A 25,544-nucleotide genomic window follows, 5' to 3' on the forward strand; every position below is an offset into this window, starting at 1 on the left:
GGTGCGTAAGTGGGTAATGGACGGGGAGGGGGCGGCATGGAAGAGGCTGGAGCTGGCATCCTGTGTGGGTACGAGCCTGGAAGCGCTTGCAACGGCGCCGCTGCCGCTCCCTCCGACGAGGTATACCACGAGCCCGGTGGTGGCAGCTTCCCTCAAGATTTGGGGCAATGGAAGCGGCTCAGGGGGGAGGTGGGGGCCTTGTTGTGGTCCCCGATACGGGAGAACCATCGGTTTGTTCCGGGGAGAATTGATGGCGGGTTCCTGAGTTGGCACAGGGCAGGTGTCAGGAGGCTGGGGGACCTGTTCATAGACGGGAAGTTTGCGAGCCTGGGTGAGCTGGAAGGGAAGTTCAGGCTCCCTCCCGGGGAACACCTTTAGGTACATGCAAGTAAGGGCGTTTGTCAGGCGGCAGGTGGCGGGGTTCCCCCTGCTGCCGTCGCGTGGGGTCCAGGACAGGGTGCTCTCGGGGGTATGGGTTGGAGAGGGGAGGATCTCGGAAGTGTACCAGGTGATGCAGAAGGTAGACGAGGCCTCGGTGGAGGAGCTGAAAGATAAATGGGAGGAGGAGCTGGGTGAGGAGATTGAGGAGGGGACGTGGGCGGATGCCGTAGAAAGGGTGAACTCCTCATCTTCGTGTGCGAGGCTTAGCCTCATACAGTTTAAGGTACTGCATAGGGCTCATATGACCGGGACAAGGATGAGCCGGTTTTTTGGGACCGAGGACAGGTGTATTAGGTGCTCAGGGATCCCAGCAAACCATGTCCACATGTTCTGGGCATGCCCAGCGCTGGGGGAATTTTGGAAGGGTGTAGCAAGGACAGTATCGAGGGTGGTAGGATCCTGGGTCAATCCAGGCTGGGGACTCGCAATATTTGGGGTTGCAGTGGAGCCGGGAGTGCAGGAGGCGAAAGAGGCCGGTGTTCTGGCCTTTGTGTCCCTAGTAGCCCGGCAGAGGATTCTTCTTCAGTGGAAGGATGCAAGGCCCCCCAAGCGTGGGGGCCTGGGTCAACGGTATGGCGGGGTTTATTAAATTGGAGAGGGTGAAATTTGCCCTAAGGGGGTCAGTGCAGGGGTTTTTCCAGGAGATGGCAACCATTCCTAGATCTCGGTAGAAACAAAAGGTCAGCAGCAGCACGGGGGGGGGGGGGGTTCTGTTTTGTTTTGTTCTTAGAATTTTCTGTTATTGTTTTCTTTTTTGTGAAAATTTGAATAAAAATTATTTTTAAAAAAAGATCATTGCTGCCCTTTGCAGACAGTTTCCAACAAAGAGCAGCCATAGAGTCAGTCATCAAGCAAAGTCCAGCATTTTACCGGACCAGGCTGGCAGACCTTTGCGAGAAGGCACTTGTGTGCCATTAATTAGCCACATTAAGGGCTTCAATTGGTCAACAGGTCAGAGGGCCATCCAGTACCTTCCTCTGCAATAGCGGACATACCACTGTTACCAGGGCAGCAGGGTAGCATGGTGGTTAGCATAAATGCTTCACAGCTCCAGGGTCCCAGGTTTGATTCCCGGCTGGGTCACTGTCTGTGTGGAGTCTGCACGTCCTCCCCCTGTGTGCGTGGGTTTCCTCCGGGTGCTCCGGTTTCCTCCCACAGTCCAAAAATGTGCGGGTTAGGTGGATTGGCCATGCTAAATTGCCCGTAGTGTCCTAATAAAAGTAAGGTTAAGGGGGGGGTTGTTGGGTTACGGGTATAGGGTGGATACGTGGGTTTGAGTAGGGTGATCATGGCTCGGCGCAACATTGAGGGCCGAAGGGCCTGTTCTGTGCTGTACTGTTCTATGTTCTATGATGCCCAATTTACATTCTCCATCATCACCAGTCAGCCCACTTGCAACAACGTTGGGGCATAATATTCTACCCAAGGAACCAAAGTGAAACTTTTGCTGTAGTTCTAACACACTGGTTCATGTGGGTGATACGATAGCACAGTGGTTAGCACTGTTGCTTCACAGCTCCAGGACCGCAGGTTCGATTTCCAGCTTGGGTCACTGTCTATGCAGAGTCTGCATGTTCTCCCAGCGTCTGCGTGGGTTTCCTCCGGGTGTGCCGGTTTCCTCCCACAAGTCCCGAAAGACGTGCACGTTAGGTGGATTGGCCACGCTAAATTGCTCTTCGTGTCCAAAAAGGTCAGGTGGAGTTACTGGGTTACGGGGATAGGGTAGAGGTGTGGAATTAAGGAGGGTGCTCTTTCCAAGGGCTGGTGCAGATGGGGTGAATAGCCTCCCTCTGCACTGTAAATTCTATGACAGACTGTGGAACGTTTTGCAAACATTGGAGGACACACATTTTAGTAAACTTCTTAGGTACAATTTGGACAATTTAAGTGCCTTAAATACAGTCTAACTGAAATATCAATTCCCTAATGGGTTGTTGGACTTGAAACTATACCAGTACTATTCTTTAATAAAAGGTTTCATTTTCAACTAACTTTAAGAAAATTCAGTCAAGCCAAAGATATTTTCTTTCTTTCCGCTGCTTCACCCACAACTACGACTAATTTCCTCAAAACATCAACTCATGCTGTGACATGATTCTACAGTAAACACATCATCTGCCCATAGTCCAGATGTCAATTTTTCAGAAGGAAGCCTGAATAAACAGTATTCAAGAAAGGAGGGAGACAAAAACAAACATGAAATGACAGGGTCGGTTGGCCTGACATCAGTCTTTGGGAAAGTGTTGGAATCTCAAAAACCATTGAATGCTCAGTAAACATGATTTTAATATAGGGAAATTGTGTTTAACACATTAATTAGAATTTTGGATGTTATAAGGTAGATAAAGAGGAACCAGTAGATGGGAGTATACCTGGATTTCCAAAAGGCTTTCAATAATGTGCCATAATGGATTATAGACCAGATACAGGCTCATGCAGTTGGGGGTAATATAGTAACATAGAAACAGGATTGATCAACAGGCAGGGAGCAAGGAGTTGATGTAAATGGGACATTCTCAAATTGGCAGACTATGACTGGTGAGGTGCCACAAGGATCAGTGCTCAGGTTTCAGCTATTTACAATTCATAGAAATGACTTACACTTTAAAATAAAATTAGAGTACCCAATAATTTTTGTTTTCCAATTAAGGAGCAATTTAGTGTGGCCAATAAACCTATCCTGCGCATCTTTGGGTTGTGGGGGCGAGACCCACGCAGACAAGGGGAGAATATGCAAACTCCACAGGTACGGTGACCTGGAGCCTGGATCACAATTACGGTCCTCGATGCTAATAGGCAGCAGTGCTAACCACTGGGCTATTGTGCCGCTCAGTAAATGACTTCGACAGACAGAGAAAGAAAGTAACATATCTAAATTTACTGATGATACACACCTAGGTGGAAATGTAAATTGTGAGGAGAACATAGAAGCTGCAAAGAGGTATAGACAGGTTAAGTGAGTGGGCAAGAAGATGGCAGATGGAGTATAATGTAAGGAAGTGTGAGGGTTATTCATTTTTGTTGCAAGAACAAAAAAGTAGACTTTTTTTAAAGGCATGAAACTTGTAAACGTCCATGTTCGGACAGACTTGGGTAAACTCATACAGGGAACTCAGGAAGTTAGTTTGCAGATACAGTAGGGAAGTAGGAAGGTAAATGGCAAGCCCTTTTTTAAAAATTCCTTACCCTTAGAGAGCAGTGAAGGCTACGTCATTGAATTTGCTTAAGGCTGATTTGGAAAGTCTTTGTTCTACAAAGTAGTAAAGTGTTTTTGGGGGTGAGGCTTTAGACAAAGTGGAGTTACGGCCACTGTCCAATCAGTCATGATCTTATTGAATGACAGAGCAGTGCCAAGGGACCAAATTGCCTATCCATATTTCTTATGTTGTCATGCTGGCTTTTATTACAGGGGGACAAGGGTACAAGAACAAGGAAGTCTTGCCAGAATTGTATAGGGTTTTGTTGAGACCACACTTGGGGTAGTGTATGCAGTTTTGTTCTCCATATCTAAGGAAGGATAAATTCACCTTGGAGGCAGCGCAACAAAGGTTCACTGGATTGGTTTTTTGAATGAAGAGGTTATCATAAATTGAACCAAACATCTGGAGTTTAGAAAATGAGAGGTGACCACACTGAAACAGGCCAGATTCTGAAGGGACTTGACAGGGTAGACACTGAGAGATTGCTTCCCTTGGCTGGGGAATCCAGAACATGGCGGCACAGCCTCAGGATAAAGGCCCAATCATTTAGTTCACTCAAGAATTTTCAGAATTCTCTGCCCCAGAGGGGTGTGGAAAGTCCATCATTGAATATATTCAAGGTGGATATTTTCACTCTCAGGAAACCAAGGGATCCGACAGGAAAGTGGAGTTGAAGGGCTGCACGGTGGCGCGCTTGGTTAGCCCTGATGCCACACGGCACCAAGGTCCTCAATCCCCAGCTCTGGGTCACTGTCCATGTGGAGTTTGCACATTCGCCCATGTTTGCATGGGTTTCGCCCCCACAACCCAAAGATGTGCAGCCTAAGTGGATTGGCCACACTTAATTGCCCCATAATTGGTAAAAAAATGAATCGGGTACTCTAAATTTATTTTTTAAAAAGGAAAGTGGAGTTGAAGCCCAAGATCATCCACAAGTATATTGAATAGTAGAGCAAGTTCGAGGGACTATATAGTCTACCCTGCTCCTATGTGTGATGTTCATATTCATATACTTCCAACAAGAGTTGGGGGAGTTGTTCAATTCTAATAACAGGCACAGCGGACAATTGGTCTCCCTTCTTAGATCACAACTACTTTAATTACCAATTTTCTTGAGATTAACAATCTATCACAGACCAGAGATCAAACGTGAGATCTTCAAGATCCTTTGTGATGGGAGGGCATTTGGAAAGGCACTTATGAAAAGTTAAATTAAATAACTGCTGGAACACTGTCCGTGTGGAGTTTGCACATTCTCCCCGTGTCTGCGTGGGTTTCGCCCCCACAACCCAAAAATGTGCAGAGTAGGTGGATTGGCCACGCTAAAATTGCCCCTTAATTGTAAAAAATAATTGGCTAATCTAAATTAAAAAAAAAAATAAAAAAAAAAAAAAATAACTGCTGGAAGACTCCGGGGCAGCACAGTGGCGCAGATGTTAGCACTGCTGCCTTATGGCACCAAGGTCCCAGGTTCGATCCTGGCTGTGGGTCACTGTCCGTGTGGAGTTTGCACATTCTCCCTGTGTTTGCGTGGGTTTCACCCCCACAACCCAAAGATGTGCAGGGTAGGTGGATTGGCCACGCTAAATTGCCCCTTAATTGAAAAAAATTAATTGGGCACTCTAAATTAAAAGAAAAAGACTTCAAATTTGGTTTGTCATGCTGAAATGTCACTCACCCAAGCAGTACTCTATCTACAGCAACATTCGTAGATGCAGAGATGAGAAGTTTCCAGGGAACCTGCCTAGGACCCTCAACTGCTTCACTTTCTTCAAAAAGTTGAACAAGAAATAAAATCACAACAGCCAACAGATAGCTTTTCCCAGCTCCATAGACACCTGATTTAAAAGTCACAAAAACGCAACATATTAACGAAAATATTAACTTAGTTGTTGAAAACCAAATTTCTTGTACTGGAATCTTATTCACTCAGCCTTCAATTGATAATAAAGTTTTTAAAAATGTTTTTTTCATTTCACTCCTAATCTAATCTATCTTTCCCTCTCTTTCTTTCACTTTTTGTATATGACTTGGTATTCAGTTCTGCTGAAATGGTGTTCTGCCACTTCCTACTTCCAACTGGGCTTCCAATGGGAAGGCAGTGGCTTAGTGGTATTGTCACTGGACTAGTGAACCAGAGACCCAGAGTAATGCTCTGTGGACCCAGGTTCAAATCCCATCACTGCTGATGGTGAAATTTGAATTCAATAAAAATCTGGAATAAAATGATGGCCATGAAACCATTGTGAATTGTCATAAAAACCCACCTGGTTCACTAATGTGCTTTAGGGAAGGAAATCTGGTTTACCTGGTCTGGCTTACAGGTCACTTCAAATCCACAGTAATGTGGTTGATTCTTAACTGCTCCCTCAAGGTCAATCAGGGATGGGCAATAAATGTTGGCACAGCCTGTGATGCCCACGTCCCAGGAACAAATAAAACACTCTTGTGCTGCTCATTAACAATTTTTCAATCTGATTGGTTAGTTAATGAGACAAACAATTGTCCTGGAGACTGCACTGTTTTAATCTCCCTCTAACAGCAACTTGCAGTGCAAGGACTCATGGAAATTAAATGTGCAATGGCATGACTAATAAACAGTTCATAGAACATAAATTGAACACAAATAACACTGATTTTGGAAACTACAGTACATTCTGGTAGTCAGTGTCGATCTGACCCCCCAAAATTCAAGAAGCATAAATGTCTGGGGTGGATAGTCTTTCTCCTGTATTTGGAGCATATAGAAAAGATAAATAGAATATAACAGCTTCAAAATTATGATGGAGGAAGGTAAAACAAAAACTCAAGAATAAAAATTGCGAAGGAGCACGTATTTGTTTTTACCATGTATGACTGTGACTGGCAAAATGAGATCCTGGGGGTTCTCTCCTTTCGCCATCATTACCGCTACTTGTCTGAATGCAGCTGCCTGGTCGCTATTCAAATTAAACTTTGGTATAATTTTTGTCGCCAATGCAACCACCCTTTCTTTACACAACAATCCCATTGTTACGGCTGGTATTTTTAATGCAGGGGAAACAAATCTGCCTCTTGCAGGCCGAACTATTGCTTCTTCTTCACAACAAGGCCTACAGATTGAAACAAATGTTTTTTTAAACAACACAACAGAAGCACTGTCTTATAAAATGTAACAAGAAAACTAAAGTTTGCCACTTTTTAATGCCATGAATGTTTAATAAAAACATGGAATACCAGTTGACAGCTATTTATTTTCAATATATTAAACTGCGAGATTGATTTTAATTCTTTTTTGTCATCAAAGAAAATAAATAAAAGGGCAGATTCTAATTTGTCTGCACTGTAATTGACATTTCACCCTGTCCCCCCATCACATAACACATGAACCAGTAAAATTGAAAATTATGCAAACATGATTCGTGTACATTTTTGTTTTCTAACAGCGAGTGACCCACCGGTTAAATGCCAGTGCGTGACGGGCTTTCGGTGACGGCGGGCGGGAGGCAGCCATGCGTTGGAGGGCTCCCGTTTGGGAACGGCATTGTCGGGGGTTAACGGCGGTCCTAGGGGCAGCGAAGGCGGTAAAAGTCAGGACAAAGCACAGGGAAGGGAAATGTCGAGGGTCAGTCAAAAAATGGCCGTGAAAACAGCTGAAAGTCCGTCGGGGAGTGGAAAGGTCACTGCGGGGTCGGTAAAGAAAATGGAGGGTGGAGCACCTGGGGAGGCCGCATTGCTTACGGCTGAAGAAATAACTAAGGTGATGGCCATGGAATTCGACAGGCAGTTCACAAAACATGGAGGCAATGAGGAAGCAGATGAGGAAGGTTTTGAAAGTGCTGGTGGAGGAGGCGATTACCCCAGTGAGGACGGGGGTGGAGAGTGCAGTGGCGGAGGTGCGGGAGCAAGGCGAGGCGCTGAAGGAAGTGGAAGAGACATTACTGCAGCACAGTGATCAACTTACCTCGATGGGGAAGGAGATGCGGAAGGTGATAGAGATCAACAAGGATCTGCGAGGCAAAATGGAAGACCTGGAAAACAGATCCAGGCAACAGAATTTGAGGATTGTGGGGCTGCCCGAAGGAGTTGAAGGATCAAGGCCGACTGAGTATTTTGCCACGATGTCGGCGAAACCATTGGGGGAGGGGGAGGATCGGTCGTGGAGGCCTGTACCAAAAGCGAGTGAGCCGCCAAGAGTAGTGACTCTGTACTTCCGTAGGTACAGTGTAAAGGAGAAGGTCCTGTGCTGGGCTAAGCAGAAGCGAGTGGTGTAGTGGGCTGGAGCTGGTATATGCAGATACCAGGCCTTTACGGTGGCGAGGAGGCGAGCTGTCTTCAACCGGGTGAAGAGGGCACTCACATTAACAAGTTGTAGTGCGGCAATGTATATCCAGCGAAACTGAGGGTGACCGACAAGTTCAAGGACTTTTATTTTAGGACAGCGGAAGCAACGAAGGGGTTTGCAAAGGCAGAAGGACTGTGGCAGAATTGAGAAATTGTCATGTACCGATGTAGCCTCATGACTGTATTTTTTCTTTTTTGTTTCACTGCGTGCTGGTGAATGGGCTACAGGAGCCAACGTTGTGTATATTTGGACAAGGAAAGAAATAGGACTTTCAGTCGTAATGAGGGTTCTTTGGGGTGTGGGTGTGTATGCGGGGTTTGTGTGCTAGAGGGGACTTCTGGGTTTTCCTGGGGCCAGGCAAGGGGGAAAGAGACCGGGGCAGGGGCCTCCACGCTGGACGATTTAAGCGACCAGTGAATGGGGGTGAGGTGGGGGGAGGGGCTGCAGCCATCGGAGCCTGGCAGAACAGGGTCCGATGAGTGTAACCGGGGTGGAAAGTTGGGGGGAAGGAACCGAGGTTGGGGGGGACGAGTTTTACAACAGGAAGTGGAGGGGAGGAGTTGGGGGGGGGGGGTTTACAACTATTGGGTGTCATTTATGGTACTCTTTTGGAGGCTGATGGCATTGAGTGTCGTGGGGGGGGGGAACTCTATAGGTTAATGGTGACCATAGGCGATTCCGGACTCCTTTTTCTTTTTCTCCTTTGTTTTTTTTCCACTGTGGGAGGGTTTGTTTTATTGGATGCACATATTGACAGGTGGGCCGTTGGTTGGGGTGGTGGGAGGATGGGATCATTGATGATGTTAAGGGTATTGACTTTGTATTTGTTACCGTTTACTGCTTGTTGGGGGATGTAAATTTTGAAGGAAAATGTGAAAATGGAGAATAATATATATTTTTAAAATGCCAGTGCGTGACATTTCATGCAAGAGTACATCACATGATACTGTAGACCAAACAGGAGGGAAAGAAAATTCTGTAGCATTGACATTCCACCTGAATTAAAACAAAAGCATGCCTAGGTAACACAGTAATTTGTGCTCAATTTTAGGTTCAATGACCTAATTTTCTCTGACAAATGTGTATATTTGTATAACTGCCAGAGAAACTAAATTAATTAAATGTAGAATTTCAGGGCGGCACGGTGGTGCAGTGGTTAGCACTGCTGCCTCACAGCGCTGAGGACCCAGGTTAGATCCCAGCCCCGGGTCACTGTCCGTGTGGAGTTTGTACGTCCCCCCCCCCCCTCCCCCCCGTGTCTACGTGGGTCTCATCCCCACAACCCAAAGATGTGCAGGGTAGGTGGATTGGCCACGCTAAATTGCCCCTTAATTGGAAAAAAAAATAATTGGGTACTCAAAACTTAAAAATGCAGAATTTCAATACATCATGCAGGTTTATGTGAGAGCTGAGTTTAATTCGTTGATTTGTTTAATAAATTCCTTTGTTATCTTGCTTCATTTTCAGCTGATTATTCATGAAATTCTACCCCCATGTGTCTGGGCCTTGAGGTCTCTGCCCCACCCGGTTGAAACCCCTACACTTTCATCATCGCCATTCAACACATGAAGAAAGCCGACTTTGAAACTAGAAATAAACGGCTTCAGGTAAGAATGGGAAAAAATTGGAGAAAAGAAAGTAGAAAAACCAACAAACAACATTTCACTTTAAAAACACAAGGAATATGATTTTAAAAAAATATCAGACAAAATGTTGCACCGATGGACTTGCGTTGAAATATTTCAATCAAAACTAGCACTTGCAGCAAAAGTTTTTGTAAATATAGCTCTAATTATCGTTTAAGATTTAAAAGAAAACTTCTGAACTGAGAGACTAATTATTAATTATCGACTTGAATATATTTCGGTACTGAGTACAAAACTCGGTGACTTACATTCTGAGTAAGAATGGTAGCAGAGGTAGAGAAGCTGGATTGAAGTGTTCCTGCAGATTTTTCAGACAGGTAAGTTCAGTGCTGGCATTCCCAACAAACAAGGCATGAACAATCACTGGGAGAACAGAAGAGATTCCTAGAATTAATTGTCTTCAACTCCTAGGTAATTGGCAATCATTGAAAACAGTGTATCTTGAAGCAACGATTGAGTCTACCTGGTCGTGATTTACGAAGCTTGAATTGTTTTTTGATGCCGCAAAGATCCAGATATTTAGCGGAGCATCGAATGGACTAATCTCTCCAATGGGACCCAGTGGAACAAACTTAAAGAGAACCCGGGCAAAAACAAGGTGTGCAGCTGCCGAGCATATTATCCTTTTAAGTTTGAGACATGGGTTTAAATCAAACCGAGACTAACAGAATGAAGTGGAGTCTGTGTGGAGTCTGCACGTCCTCCCCGTGTGTGCGTGGGTTTCCTCCGGGTGCTCCGGTTTCCTCCCACAGTCCAAAGATGTGCGGGTTAGGTGGATTGGCCATGCTAAATTGCCCGTAGTGTCCTAATAGTAAGGTTAAGGGGGTGAGTTGTTGGGATACGGGTATAGGGTGGATACGTGGGTTTGAGTAGGGTGATCATTGCTCGGCACAACATCGAGGGCCGAAGGGCCTGTTCTGTGCTGTACTCTTCTATGTTCTATGTTTTAAGTATTAACTCATCACTGGCTGAAAAAGCCCTGTTCCAACCCAGTTCCTATGACTTCCAAATAAATGTAAATTCATAAAATATTTGAGGGTAGCTTTAATCCTTTCTTTAAAAACTATGTTTATTATAGCATTTATAAATAAACATCAAACAAAACCACAACCAGGATGAAAAAGATAACCAACAGATAACAAACAGAAGAACACAACATAACTCAATAAATAGCCAATAACCCCGTCCCACCCTCCCTACCAAGGGAGAGACAGGAACAAGGTTAAATACTTTTTAAAATGGGAAACTCAACACAAAGCCCGTACAAAATCACCTACTTCGAGTTTAACCAAGGCAGTTCGTGGGTGGGTGAGTAACCCGCTCATGAAAGTTGGCTCCAGTAGTTTTAAAATGTTAATGAGAGGGCGTCACATGGCACAGTGGTTAGCATTGCCGCCCATGGCGCTGAGGGCCCGGGTTTGAATCCCGGCCCTGGGTCACTGTCCGTGTGGAGTTTGCACATTCTCCTTGTGTCTGCGTGGGTTTCACCCCCACAACTCAAAGATGTACAGGTTAGGTGGATTGGCCATGCTAAATTGCCCCTTAATTTGAAAAATAATAATTGGGTACTCTAAATTTAGGGGAAAAATGTTAATGTGGTTCCATGCCTCAACTTTTAGCAGCCAATTGGATTTAATGGTTGTGGATTGTGTTTTTCCCCACTCAAGTATTGGAAAAGCCAGAAGTTGAATGGAGGTGCGAACTGCTGAATCGATCAACTAAGAGTATTTCCCATAATATTTTGTGGGCCAGGCGAAGCAGGAGTGCAATCCCCCTCCCGAATTGCACAATGAACTAATGCTGATCTACAGTACCCTCCCTCCCTCCACTACTGTGTCTCCGGCTGTGACCTCCAATAGTAAACCCTTCTGTCCAGCAGTCAGCCAACTGCCAGGCAGAAAAGAAAGAAAAATAAATTAAAATGAGGTCCTTGCTGTTACATTTGGCAAGACCAAGTTGGTACCAATCTCCATGGTAAATATCAAGGCCAAAGAGTTTAAATACAAATAATCAAAAAGCTATTACAACTTGCCCTCACTGGCATATTGGTACTGCATAAATTGAGGATTGTGTTATTTGAAACTTTATTATGCACAAGTAAATTTATTCCTGAAATCTACTGTAATGGAATAGTAGGTTTCTGATATTCTTGTTAGATGTGACCAAAGATTGACTTTGTTTTCCTTTTGCTACTTTTAGTAACGAATTTACCTTTTTTTAAAAAAGCCTATATTGTTAATGTATCAAGCCTACTTGGTGACTTTTTTTGAACAGGAGTAAACAAATAACAAATCATATGTCCTGCTTTCGAAAGTAGTCAAATAAATGGATAACATTTTTAAAAGCATGGTCTAAGTGCAATATTGTGAGTATTTCTAAGTGTAACCCAACCCATTTTAATGAAACTTCAAGCAGGTGATTTTGCAGCATGTTGAGATCAGGCTTTCATTTGATAATATCCACAATACTAATCTTCTTCAATTCATTCTGCCCAAACTCTAACTGGGTGAAGGCAATGGAATAAGTATTAACCAAAGTGATAGTTATTTATCTAGGCAAAGACCTACCCTTCACATGGTGACTCAAACATTCACTTTAACCCTCTTGCTCTGATGCCTTGGTCATTCTTTATTTGTTCCCTAGTAAGTGTCAGCAAGCTTTTCTAGGGAGTAGGGAGGAACCACAGCTTCACTTGAGCTTTTCTTCGTCCGATGCTCACACATGTACACTTACAATATTGACAAGAGGATAAGCATCATCCTTGGAAAATGAACAAGCACTCCCTCACCAACCCCAATACTTGGTCCAGATTACCCTCAGAAAATATAGATCTTGTCAGCCAAGCAAAAAGTGGATACAGCCTGTAGCCCTTGAATTGCCTGTCCGTGTCCGAAAACAGAATTGAATACATCAAATGTACCTGCAAAAATCTGTATGGTGGAAGCATAGGAAGGAGAGAGAGAAGATCTTGAATGCTTAGACATTTTAATGACACATATGCCACAATATATAACAATGGAAGAGTTACAGGAAGCAGGGTTAAAAATATACTGTTCCAATTGTTTTCTGAGTGCAAAGTAGAAGCCTCTTGGTCAAGGACACTCTACTGCACAAATGGATTTCTTGTTACGATTTAATAGCTATGTGATTTACAACCTAGTATAATTACTGTCAGTGCAAAATGTAAAATTTTGCAAAGCAATTGTGCCAAGGAGGGCAGAAAAACAGAAGAATACAAAATAAAGGACTCACTGTCTGAAGACCATTTTGAAGGAGAGTAGCCTTTCAGTGGCAAAAGCTCAACTTCACTTGTTGAGGATGGTCCATAGAAAACACTACATGCGACAAAACTGTCCAATGGATCAAACATCAAGGTTTTTGATACAACCCAGAGGTCATCTGTCACAATTAAGAACATATAAAATAAGGTGAAATGAATTCCAATGCTTCGTTTTATTATTCAGCTTATTGCAATTTTCAACAATTATTACTAACAGACAGAAGTTTTGAAAAAATCTTCAAACGTGGAGAGGTTTGAGCGGCAGAGGGTAACAGCTGGTTTAGCTCACAAGGCTAAATCGCTGGCTTTTAAAGCAGACCAAGCAGGCCAGCAGCACGGTTCGATTCCCGTACCAGCCTCCCCGGACAGGCGCCGGAATGTGGCGACTAGGGGCTTTTCACAGTAACTTCATTGAAGCCTACTCGTGACAATAAGCGATTTTCATTTCATTTCATTTCATTTTCATTTCAGATGTTGGATGTAGATAGGAGTTATGCAGAGGATGGGGACCCAGCAAAGCTGGAAAAGTGGAAGGAACTACAGGCGAGCTTTGACCGACTATCTACCAGGAAGGCAGTGCGCCAACTGAGACGAGCAAGGGGTGCAGTTTACGAACATGGAGGTAAGGCGGAGCAGGTCAGCTCCGGAGGGAGGCAGCGGTAAGGGAAATTGTCCAGGTAAGGGACAGGGCAGGGAAGTTTGTGGTGGCTCCAGATCTGATTAACAAGGTCTTTGAGGAATTTTATGAGAGGTTGTACAGGTCAGAGCCACCTGGGGGAGACCGGGAGATGCAGGAATTTCTAGATGGGTTGGAGTACCCGAGGTTAGAGGAGGGGGACAGGGATACGTTAGAAGAAGCGATAGTGGAGCAGGAGATAAAGGATGCGATTGGGAGGATGCAGTCGGGGAAGGTGGCAGGGCCGGATGGGTCTCCGGTAGAATATTATTTAAAAAATCAAGGATAAGCTTGCAGTCCTGATGGTGGGGATGTTTGAAGAGGTGACAGAGAAGAGGGTGTTGCCACAAACCTTGGGGCAGGCATCGATCTCCCTGTTGCTAAAAAAAGATAAGGATCCGTATAGGCCCATATCACTTCTGAATGTGGACCCAAAACTATTGAAATGAAATGAAATGAACGAAAATCGCTTATTGTCACGAGTAGGCTTCAATGAAGTTACTGTGAAAAGCCCCTAGTCGCCACATTCAGGCGCCTGTCTGGGGAGGCTGGTACGGGAATCGAACCGTGCTGCTGGCCTGCTTGGTCTGCTTTAAAAGCCAGCGATTTAGCCCAGTGAGCTAAACCAGCCCCTGTTGCCCCTATTGGCGAAGGTACTGGCGGGTAGGTTGGAGGAGTGCCTCCCAAAGGTGACAGGTGAAGATCAGACAGGGTTCATGAGAGGAAGGCAGCTCTTTTCAAACATTCCGTAGGGCAGGGACTCACTTTAGGTACTTGGGGGTGCAGGTTGCCCGGGGGGGGGGGGGGGTTTGCAGGTACAACATTTCTAGTTTGGTAGGGAGAGTGAAAGCTGATCTGGCAAGGTGGGATGGTCTCCCTCTGTCTCTGGTGGGTCAGGTACAGGCGGTTAAAATGAATGTGTTGCCACGATTTCGGTTTAATTTTCAATGCCTGCCGATTTTCCTGACAAAGGCTTTTTTCAGAGAGATTGAGGGAAGGATTACATCATTCATATGGGGAGGGAAGGTGGCCAGAGTAAGAAAGGTGCCACTACAGAGGGGAAGGCAGGCAGGGGGTTTGGGTCCTACGACCCTGATATATAGATATAGAGAAATACAGCACAGAACAGGCCCTTCGGCCCACGATGTTGTGCCAAACTTTTGTCCTAGGTTAATCATAGAATTTTGGACACTAAGGGCAATGTATCATGGCCAATCCACCCAACCCGCACATCCCCGGACCGCGGGAGGAAACCGGAGCACCCGGAGGAAACCCACGCACACATGGGGAGGACGTGCAGACTCCACACAGACAGCGACCCAAGTCAAAATCGAAACTGGGACCCTGGAGCTGCGAAGCAACCGCGCCATCCACAATGCTACCGTGCTGCCCTTAAGAAGAAATTAATCTACACTCCAGTATTCTACCCTAATCCATGTACCTATCCAATAGCCGCTTGAAGGTCCCTAACTACTTCCACAGGCAGTGCATTCCATGCCCCCACTACTCTCTGGGTAAAGAACCTACCTCTGACATCCCCCCTATATCTTCCACCATTTACCTTAAATTTATGTCCCCTTGTAATGGTTTGTTCCACCCGGGGAAAAAGTCTCTGACTGTCTACTCTATCCATTCCCCTGATCATCTTATAAACCTCTATCAAGTCGCCTCTCATCCTTCTCCGTTCTAATGAGAAAAGGCCTAGCACCCTCAACCTTTCCTCGTAAGACCTACTCTCTGTATTACTACTCGGCAGCGAATGTGGAGAAGGTGCTCAGCTGGGTAGAAGGGGTTGATTCCCAGTGGGTCAGAATGGTGGAGGGTTTGTGCAGGGGGTCAGGATTGAAAGAACTAGCAACAGCGCCGCTCCCAATAGCCCCGGGAAGTACTCAGTGAGTCCGGTAATAATAGCTTCATTGAGAATTTGGAGGCAGTTTCGCCAACACTTCGGGTTGGGGGCAGGGTCAAGGGAAATGTCGATTCGGGGGAACCACTGATTTGAGCCAGGGAGGTGGGATGGAAATTTTTGGAAATGGGAGGAGAAAGGGATTAAGACACTAAAAGATCTGTTTCTTAGGGATCGGCTTGCAGGATTGAAGGAGCTGGAAACGAAGTATGGGCTGGAGCAGGGGGAAATGTTTAGATACATGCAGATTCGAGATTTTGCCAGAAAGGAGATACAGAACTTCCTGGAAGAGCCGGCCTCCACATTGCTGGAGGAAGTGCTGATGACAGAGGTGTCAGCAGTCTACGGAGCTATTTTGGAAGAGGAGAAGCACCACTGGAGGGGATCAAAGCAAAGTGGGAGGAAGAGTTGGGAGAGGATATGGAGGAGAGGTTCTGGTGTGAGGTGCTCCGGAGAGTGAATGCCACCACCTCATGCGTGAGTTTGGGGTTGATACAGCTGAAGGTGGTATACAGAGCACACCTCACAAGGGCGAGGATGAGCCGATTCTTTGAAGGAGTTGAAGATGTGTGTGAACGTTGTGGGGGCACTAATCACGTTCATATGTTTTGGTCCTGTCCAAAGCTGGAGGATTACTGGAAGGAGGTTTTTAGGGTAATTTCTAAAGTGTTGCACGTGAAACTGCATCCAGGCCCCCAGGAGGCCATATTCAGTGTGTCGGATCGGCCAGGGTTGGAAATGGGTGCGGAGGTAGATGTTGTAGCCTTCGCCTCGTTGGTTGCCCGAAGACAGATCCTGATGGGTTGGAGAGCAGCCTCTCCACCCTGTGCCCTGGCGTGGCAGGGAGATCTGTTGGAATTCTTGACTCTTTAAGGTTAAGTTTGAACTGAGGGGAAGGACAGAGGGGTTCTACAATTCATGGGCATTATTATGCACTTTCAAGAACTGGATAACATTGGACATTAGTTGGGGGAGGGTGGGTGGGAGGGCTGGGGGGGGGGAGGGGGGAGATGGGTGTTAATGGGGGGCTATGGGGATTCCTGATTCCTTTTTGTCAGTTGTTTATGTGAACATGTGGGCGAATGTTCTGGGTTTGGTGGGAGGATGGGATCGTTGTTATTGATATGGGGATTGACATATTTGTTACTGATTATTGTTGGTGGGTGTAAAAATTTGGGAGAAAATGCAAAAAAGGAGAATAAAGAAATATTTTTAAAAAAATCTTCAAACGGAAAGTTCAATTTGAATCTTTGTTAAATTACAGACTTTGATTTCTAAGGATATTACAAGACTATGAAAAAAAGTTCTGTTTCTCTCTCCAGTAAGATTAACCTTGTTCACCTTCATCGCCTTTCCATTTCCCTCCAAACCAGATCTGAAGAAGTCATGTTCGACTTGAAATGTTAACCCTGTTACTCTCTCCACAGATGCAGCAGATGTGCTGAGTATTTACAGCACTTTCTGTTTTTATTGATGGGAAAAGCGTCAGTAGTTTCACAGGCATTTTACAGATACCGGGGCTTTCAAATAGCACCAAGAGCTAAACCATTCCAGTACATCTCACAACAGTGACATCTACTCGACAAAGTGAAAAATTGCCTAGGTATGCCCTGTCCATATAAAACAGGACAAACTCATCAATTGCCACACTGTCTGCTACCTTTCAATCATCAGCAAAATGACGGAAGGAATCATCAATGGTGCTATCAAATTTCATTTACTCACCAATACTCAGTTGAGTAGAGATTCACTTTGTCTACATTGACCACTCGGCTCTAAAACGCATTTCAGAACTTGGCTCAAACATGGACAAAAGTGCTAAGTCCTGAGGTTAGGTGAGAGTGACTCCCCTTAACATCAAGGCAGCATTTTTAAAAATGTGGCACCAAGACGCTAGCAAAATTAAAGTCAAAGGGGATCAGGGAGGGGTGGGGGGGGGGGGGGGGGGGGGGGGAAGCGAGGGAGAAAGAGAGGAGAATGGAAACACTCAGGTGGCCAACCATCTCAGCACTAGGGCATTGCCTCAGGAGTTCCTCCGGCCAGTGCCTAGGCACAAATATCTTCAGCTGCCTCATCGGTGACCTTTCCTCCATCATAACATCAGAAGTAGGGCTGCTGCTGGTAATTGCACAATGTTCACCTCCATTCACAATTCGTCAGATAATGAAAATGAAGCAGTTTATGTCCACATGCAGAAAGACCTAGATCCAGGTTTGGGCGGTATTGTGTTTTCTGTTAGCTGTACTCCAAGCGTACTGGGTGCATTGGTTGCTTATTAGGCATTCCAACAGGAGGCACACTGAGGTTGGAATATAAGCATTCAAAGAGCATAGACCTGCGTGGACCCTTCTCCAAGAGAGGTATTCTTCTCAATTTTAGTTAAATTATTGGCAGGTAGTACACTGACTTTATTACACCAGCAAACCCATAGGACATGGTGCTGCACATCTCCACCCCAGACGAGAGATTTGCCATAACAAAGGCAATGTCGCATAGGAATAACTCATGAGCTGACCAAACTGGTGGGAATGGTGGTGAGATGCCTCCCTATCTCATTTCCACTGCTGAACAGTCAAACAGAAAGGTAGATGCATATACATGAAATTATTTATCTCTATATGCAATATTCTTGTTCATAACAATATATAGAGAGTAGCAATTTAATACATTTTACAAGTGAGTTTGGCAAGATAATTTGCGATCAACAAATGTGTTTTGATATAATCTCAGTATTTGATCCAATTTCAATTGTGAGTGCTCTAAGTTGGAACATTTTAAATGTACCTTTATTGTAAACTGAAGAACTCTCTTTCCTGCTTAATCCTAGGTACAACTTAGTCTTGCAAGAGCTTTCCAAATCCCCTTCCTTATTTACCAGTGTTTTCAACTTGCCACAGTAGAATCTCTTTTTTTGAAAAGCAGATGTTTTCCTGCAGGGGATCAAGACTAAAATGAGTTCATGTTAAATACCTAAAATCATATACAACAGAATTAATTTTCAAATTAAGGGAGAAAGTAGGATATGCAAAAATAAAAAATCTGGGCGGCACGGTGGCACTGTGGTTAGGACTGCTGCCTCATGGCACTGAGGACCCGGGTTCGATCCCAGCCCCGGGTCACTGTCCATGTGGAGTTTATAAATTCTCCTCGTGTCTGCGTGTGTCTCACCCCCACAACCCAAAAGATGTGCAGGTAGGTCAATTGGCCATGCTAAATTGCCCCTTAAATTAAAAAGAATTGGATACTCTAAATTCATCAAACAAACCTAGTAAATGCAGTAATACATATCAGAACATTTAAAATATTAACACACCGAATGCACGGATAACCGAATAACGTCGTCATGATTTTAAAAATTAAGACGAGTGACAGGTCAAGTGATGAACGGGTTTATTAGTTATCATTCATGCACTTATTTCATGAAATACCGCTTCTTCTGTCAGTTTTATGACCAATCATAGGTAAATTGTATCATTAAAACCACCAAAACTACAAGAACATTTAAAACATGCTCTATGAAGTCAGACTGTAACTTAAAAAATATTACACCACATATCATAGAAAAACAGAAGATAGCATTTTAAAAAATGACCTGGGTGGAAAAAGTTGTACTTATCAAAGAATTTTACAACAGACGTAAGGAGGTTGACATATAGATGGTCAGGTTGGAGAGAAAAAGGCAGCTGGTAGCAAATTCCAGAGGGAGATGAGGAAAGACTGGCAGCAGGGTGCAATATGTAACTGGATTCAAGATAAATATTTTTGCACTCTCCCAAAAATAAATTATGGGGCTATTCTCAAATGGCTACAAATGGTTCCCCACTGCCTGGTTCAAGTAGGCAAATTGTACATGGTGCAGTCTCTGCCCATTTGTAGCTAAAAATACCAATCCGGCTCCAAGGGCTAGATTTTGCGGCCTCAAATTGGGCAGGCCAGCCCCTCTATGTGAACATAAAATATGGCGTGATAATGTTAGGTTGGCAATCAATGTAATCTCGCCAGTCTCTGATAACACGTAACGCGGGGAGGGGTTTAAAACAGAACTCCACCCACCCTTTCAAATAAAAAACGATTAATGAACTACGAGGCCCCTCAACAAGCCAATTGTCTGCAATTTTGTGTTGTCCACTATAGCTTTCGTGAGTTACGTGAGGAAAAACTTTGGGAAAAGAGTTACACTAGGTATGAGGAGGCAGCACAAGGGTGGATGAAAAGGCCTGTAAACAAGGCCATGGCAGCAAGGTGGCAAAGGGCAGGACTTTCCTCCCACTCCATGGCATGTTCTGCAGCGGCGCAGGGCTGCTCGCCAGTGGTGGCAGCAGGATCTTCCGGTCCTGCCGTGGGATTCCCCATTGAACATACCCCTTGCTGCCGCAAAACCCATGGCAGGGATGCACCATTGGCAGGAGTTTAATATCCCGCCAGCGTGAACAGCCAGAAAATCCCATTCAGAGTTTGGCTCTTATTAGACTTCATTTGTTCAGTTTTCATAGCAATTAAGGAGTGGGAGAGGGAAGGGAGCCTTTAAATTGGTGTCATACCTAGCACCAACTTCTAGTTCACAACTTTACTCCTCTTCCATCGGACATCTGCCCCTAGACACCTGATTGGATGGGGAGGCCCTCTTCACAAAGTTAATCAGCCGGTCATGCCACCGGTTGACCGCGAATTGGCCAAACATGCTTAATTCAAAGCGCTCAAACAGTGGGAACAGAAGCAAGCAGACAATGCACTTCCCATTCAGTCTCCTTTAGCCTGTCAAAATCCGTAAAATAAACTAGCTCCGATAAATCAGCATATTTTAAGAAGTCATACGCAAAAACCAGGGGACTATTTAAAGGTCACCAGAAAATTGCATGAGGAAAGCCTGAGTCATCAATGGGGTAGGTGAAGTGCCAGTTTGGTTCAGAAGTGCCACATATCCATTTTAGGACAGACATTGCTCCTGCCATGCTTGCGTCAGCTCTTTGCTAACTCCAAGGCCAGGCATGTCTTCAGCCCCAGACTAGAAATTCACTGCTGCCCTGTGTGCCCTATGTATACAGGTGTACCAGTTACTCCATGCTTGTTCATTTCTCTACCCAATAAATTCAAGCCAGACATAGAACATAGAACAGTACAGCACAGAACAGGCCCTTCGGCCCTCGATGTTGTGCCGAGCAATGATCACCCTACTTAAACCCACGTAACCTGTATACCCGTAACCCAACAATCCCCCCATTAACCTTACACTACGGGCAATTTAGCATGGCCAATCCACCTAACCCGCACATCTTTGGACTGTGGGAGGAAACCGGAGCACCCGGAGGAAACCCACGCACACACAGGGAGGACGTGCAGACTCCACACAGACAGTGACCCAGCCGGGAACCGATCCTGGGACCCTGGAGCTGTGAAGCATTGATGCTAACCACCATGCTACCGTGAGGCCCCAGACCTTTTCTTATCTCACTGAGCGTCGTCTTTATCCTGACCCACACCCTTATGATCAACTCTCCACTATCCTTTCTATTTGCATATTTAGCTGAATTATGCAAAAGTGGTTATTTCTCAACACTGCCCCTTCTCTTACATCACATACTTGTCCCACTTCATTTTTTAAAAAATTTTAGAGAACCCAAATATTTTTTAAAATATATACATATACATATATATATAATATATATAAAGGGACAATTTAGTGTGACCAATCCACCTACACTGCATATCGTTGGGTTGTGGTGTGAAACCCACACAGATACGGGGAGAATGTGCAAACTCCACACAGAAAGTGACCCAGGGCCAGGATTGAACTCGGGTCCTCAGCGCCATAGGCAGCCGTGCTAACCACTGGGCCATCATGCTGCCAATTCTCCCACTTCATTTCCACAACTAAATTTTTAAAATAAATAAATTTAGAGTACCCAATTCAGACACAGGGAGAATGTGCAAACTCCACACGGACAGTGACCCGGATCGAGGATTGAACCTTGGCGCCGTGAGGCGGCAGTGCTAACCACTGTGTCACCGTGGCGCCCTATCTTTTTTTAATAAATATTTTTTATTGAGTTTTCATATTTTATATCCAACAAATTACAAATTATTAGAGAGAGGAAAGAAAAAAAAAAACGTAAAAATTAACAGGTATATTTACAGGTAAGCATCTTCATAATAACAACTGTGGCCACCCCCTTAAGACGGCATACATATTTTACATTCCCCAATATGGCCGAGGCACATGTTTATAGGCATTTATTTACAGTTTGGTTTTGGGCCTTAGCTAGCCATCAAACCCCCATAACGAACCCGTAGCCCCCCCCCCCCCCCCCCCCCCCCACCCCGGCTACCTTCCCCCGATTCCCGTCCATTTTCCCCTGATTCCTGACCACCCGACTATTCTTCCTCTTGTACGTTGGCCACAAACAGGTCCTGTAACAATTGCATTAATGGCTCCCACGTTCTGTGGAAGCCGTCGTCTGACCCCTGGATGGCGAATTTAATTTTCTCCATTTGGAGAGATTCCGAGAGGTCGGACAGCCAGTCTGCAGCTCTGGGTGGTGCTGCTGACTGCCAGCCAAACAGGATTTTACGGCGGGCGATCAGGGAGGCAAGGGCGTCCGCCCTCCTCCCCAGGAATAGATCTGGCTGGTCTGAAACCCCTAAGACCGCCACTATCGGGCATGGCTCCACCCTCACCCCCATCACTTTGGACATAGCCTCGAAGAAGGCTGTCCAGTACTCCACAAGTCTGCGGCAAGACCAGAACATGTGGGCGTGGTTGGCCGGGCCTCTTTGGCACCGTTCACATCAGTCCTCCACCTCCGGGAAGAACCTACTCATACGGTCTCTTGTTAAGTGGGCTCTATGTACCACTTTTAGTTGCGTCAGGCTGAGCCTTGCGCACGTGGAGGTGGAGTTGACCCTATGCAGTGCTTCGCTCCAGAGTCCCCACCCTATCTCAATCCCCAGGTCGTCCTCCCATTTCAGTCTTGTTGCGTCCAGTACGGTGTCGTCCCTTTCTACCAGTCGGTCATACATGTCGCTACAGTTCCCCTTCTCTAGGATACTTGCGTCCAGTAGGTCTTCCAGTAGTGTCTGTTGTGGCGGTTGTGGGTACGTCCTTGTCTCCTTTCGTAAGACGTTTTTGAGCTGCAGGTACCGTAGCTCGTTCCCCCCGGCTAGCCGAAATTTCTCTGTCAGTTCGCCCAGTGTTGCGATCCTGTCGTCCGTGTATAGATCCCTGACTGTCAGTGTCCCCCCGTCCTGCCTCCACCTTTTGAAGGTGACGTCAGTCAGTGCTGGTGTGAACTTATGGTTGTTGCAGATGGGAGCCTTGTCCGACATTTTGGTCAGGCCAAATTGCTGCCGCAGTTGGTTCCAGGATTGGAGGGTGGCTGTCACCACTGGGCTGCTGGAGTGCTTTTTGAGTGGGGATGGGAGTGCTGCCGTGGCGAGGGCCAGGAGGGAGGTCCCCATGCAGGAGGCCTCCTCCGCACGCACCCACTCGGCTTCTGGATGGTGCCCTAGCTTTACTAAATCTAGGAATATTTCTTTGCTTTACTAAAAACATACTGATTTGAAAACATCCCTGAATATGATGGAGCAAGTGTCACATCCACAATGACTACATGCATTATCTTTATTCCGATCTAAGTTAGAATAATTTCATTATCTAATATTATTGTCCTGTAGCTCATTAATTTTTTTTTTTTAATTTAAAAAATAAATTTAGAGTACCCAATTATTTTTATTTTGTTATTTTCCAATTAAGGGGCAATTTAGCGTGGCCAATCCACCTAACCTGCACATCTTTGGGTTGTGGGGGCGAAACCCACGCAGACACGGGGAGAACGTGCAAACGCCACACAGACAGTGACCTAGGGCCTGGATTCGAACCCGGGTCCTCAGCGCCGTAGGCAGCAATGCTAACCACTGTGCCACCCTGCTGCCCGTGTAGCTCGTTCCTGACTCTCTGAATTGTTTGTAGATTTAGCTCCCCCAAACGCCCTTACCAATCTTTGCTGCAGTGCTCAATACCTTACAGTTTTCAACTGGATATTTTCATTTTCCTTCTGTTCGTTAATTCAGTTCCAGTACATCTTTACATTCTGGTGCCGAGACAGAATTCTTTATTAACACTGCCACTACACAATCTCCCCATGTCTGCGTGGGTCACACCCCACAGGTGTGCAGGGGAGGTGAACCACGCTAAATTGCCCCTCAATTGGTAAAAAATTATTGGGTACTCTAAATTTTTTTAAAAACACTGCCACCGCACCACAGTCCCCCTTTGTAAAAATGTGATGACCAGGAATATTGTTCCGAATCTTGTCCAACCAACACATACACTTCTATTGTAATATATACAATGATAGTTACAAGTAAGCGAGGAAGGATCTAAAGAGAGAGCTAAGAAGAGCCAGGAGAGGACATGAGAAGTCTTTGGCAGGTAGGATCAAGGAAAACCCAAAAGCTTTCTATAGGTATGTCAGGAATAAAAAAATGACTAGGGTAAGAGTAGGGCCAGTCAAGGACAGTGGTGGGAAGTTGTGTGTGGAGGCTGAGGAGATAAGCGAGATACTAAATGAATACTTTTCGTCAGTATTCACTCAGGAAAAAGATAATGTTGTGGAGGAGAATGCTGAGACCCAGGCTATTAGAATAGATGGCATTGAGGTGCGTAGGGAGGAAGTGTTGGCAATTCTGGACAAGGTGAAAATAGACAAGTCCTCGGGGCCTGATGGGATTTATCCAAGGATTCTCTGGGAAGCCAGGGAAGAGATTGCTGAGCCTTTGGCTTTGATTTTTATGTCATCATTGGCTACAGGAATAGTGCCAGAGGACTGGAGGGTAGCAAATGTGGTCCCTTTGTTCAAGAAGGGGAGTAGAGATAACCCCGGTAACTATAGGCCGGTGAGCCTCACGTCTGTTGTGGGTAAAGTCTTGGAGAGGATTATAAGAGATACGATTTATAATCATCGAGATAGGAATAATATGATTAGGGATAGTCAGCATGGTTTTGTGAAGGGTAGGTCATGCCTCACAAACCTTATCGAGTTCTTTGAGAAGGTGACTGAACTGGTAGACGAGGGTAGAGCAGTTGATGTGGTGTATATGGATTTCAGTAAAGCGTTTGATAAGGTTCCCCACGGTCGGCTATTGCAGAAAATACGGAGGCTGGGGATTGAGGGTGATTTAGAGATGTGGATCAAAAATTGGCTAGTTAAAAGAAGACAGAGGGTGGTGGTTGATGGCAAATGTTCAGAATGGAGTTCAGTTACGAGTGGCGTACCACAAGGATCTGTTCTGGGGCCGTTGCTGTTTGTAATTTTTATAAATGACCTAGAGGAGGGCACAGAAGGTTGGGTGAGTAAATTTGCAGACGACACTAAAGTCGGTGGAGTTGTAGACAGTGTGGAAGGATGTTGCAGGTTACAGAGGGACATAGATAAGCTGCAGAGCTGGGCTGAGAGGTGGCAAATGGAGTTTAATGAGAAGTGTGAGGCGATTCACTTTGGAAAGAATAACAGGAATGTGGAATATTTGGCTAATGGTAAAATTCTTGGCAGTGTGGATGAGCAGAGGGATCTCGGTGTCCATGTACATAGATCCCTGAAAGTTGCCACCCAGGTTGATAGGGTTGTGAAGAAGGCCTATAGTGTGTTGGCCTTTATTGGTAGAGGGATTGAGTTCCGGAGCCATGAGGTCATGTTGCAGCTGTACAAAACTCTGGTACGGCCGCATTTGGAGTATTGCGTACAGTTCTGGTCGCCTCATTATAGGAAGGACGTGGAAGCTTTGGAACGGGTGCAGAGGAGATTTACCAGGATGTTGCCTGGTATGGAGGGAAAATCTTATGAGGAAAGGCTGATGAACTTGAGGTTGTTTTCGTTAGAGAGAAGAAGGTTAAGAGGTGATTTAATAGAGGCATACAAAATGATCAGAGGGTTAGATAGGGTGGACAGTGAGAGCCTTCTCCCGCGGATGGAGGTGGCTAGCACGAGGGGACATAGCCATAAATTGAGGGGTAATAGATATAGGACAGAGGTCGGAGGTTGGTTTTTTACGCAAAGAGTGGTGAGGCCGTGGAAT

General features: G+C 45.3%; 1 protein-coding gene across 9 annotated transcripts in view; it reads right to left on the reverse strand.

The window, feature by feature from the left end:
- The window catches only part of LOC119963301 (protein ZGRF1-like), a 144,206-nt gene that overhangs the window by 63,976 nt on the left and 54,686 nt on the right, over nucleotides 1–25,544 (reverse strand). For all 9 annotated transcript variants that reach the window (XM_038792188.1, XM_038792186.1, XM_038792187.1 and 6 more), the window contains 5 exons: nucleotides 18,258–18,403; nucleotides 12,864–13,010; nucleotides 9,860–9,974; nucleotides 6,489–6,733; nucleotides 5,320–5,479 (listed from right to left, as the gene is read on the reverse strand). In XM_038792188.1, coding sequence (XP_038648116.1) covers nucleotides 5,320–5,479; nucleotides 6,489–6,733; nucleotides 9,860–9,974; nucleotides 12,864–13,010; nucleotides 18,258–18,403 — 813 coding nt within the window. The remainder of the gene's footprint in view (nucleotides 1–5,319; nucleotides 5,480–6,488; nucleotides 6,734–9,859; nucleotides 9,975–12,863; nucleotides 13,011–18,257; nucleotides 18,404–25,544) is intronic.

This window comes from Scyliorhinus canicula, chromosome 3, assembly GCF_902713615.1.
Source record: "Scyliorhinus canicula chromosome 3, sScyCan1.1, whole genome shotgun sequence".
NCBI classification, from domain to species: Eukaryota; Metazoa; Chordata; class Chondrichthyes; order Carcharhiniformes; family Scyliorhinidae; genus Scyliorhinus; species Scyliorhinus canicula.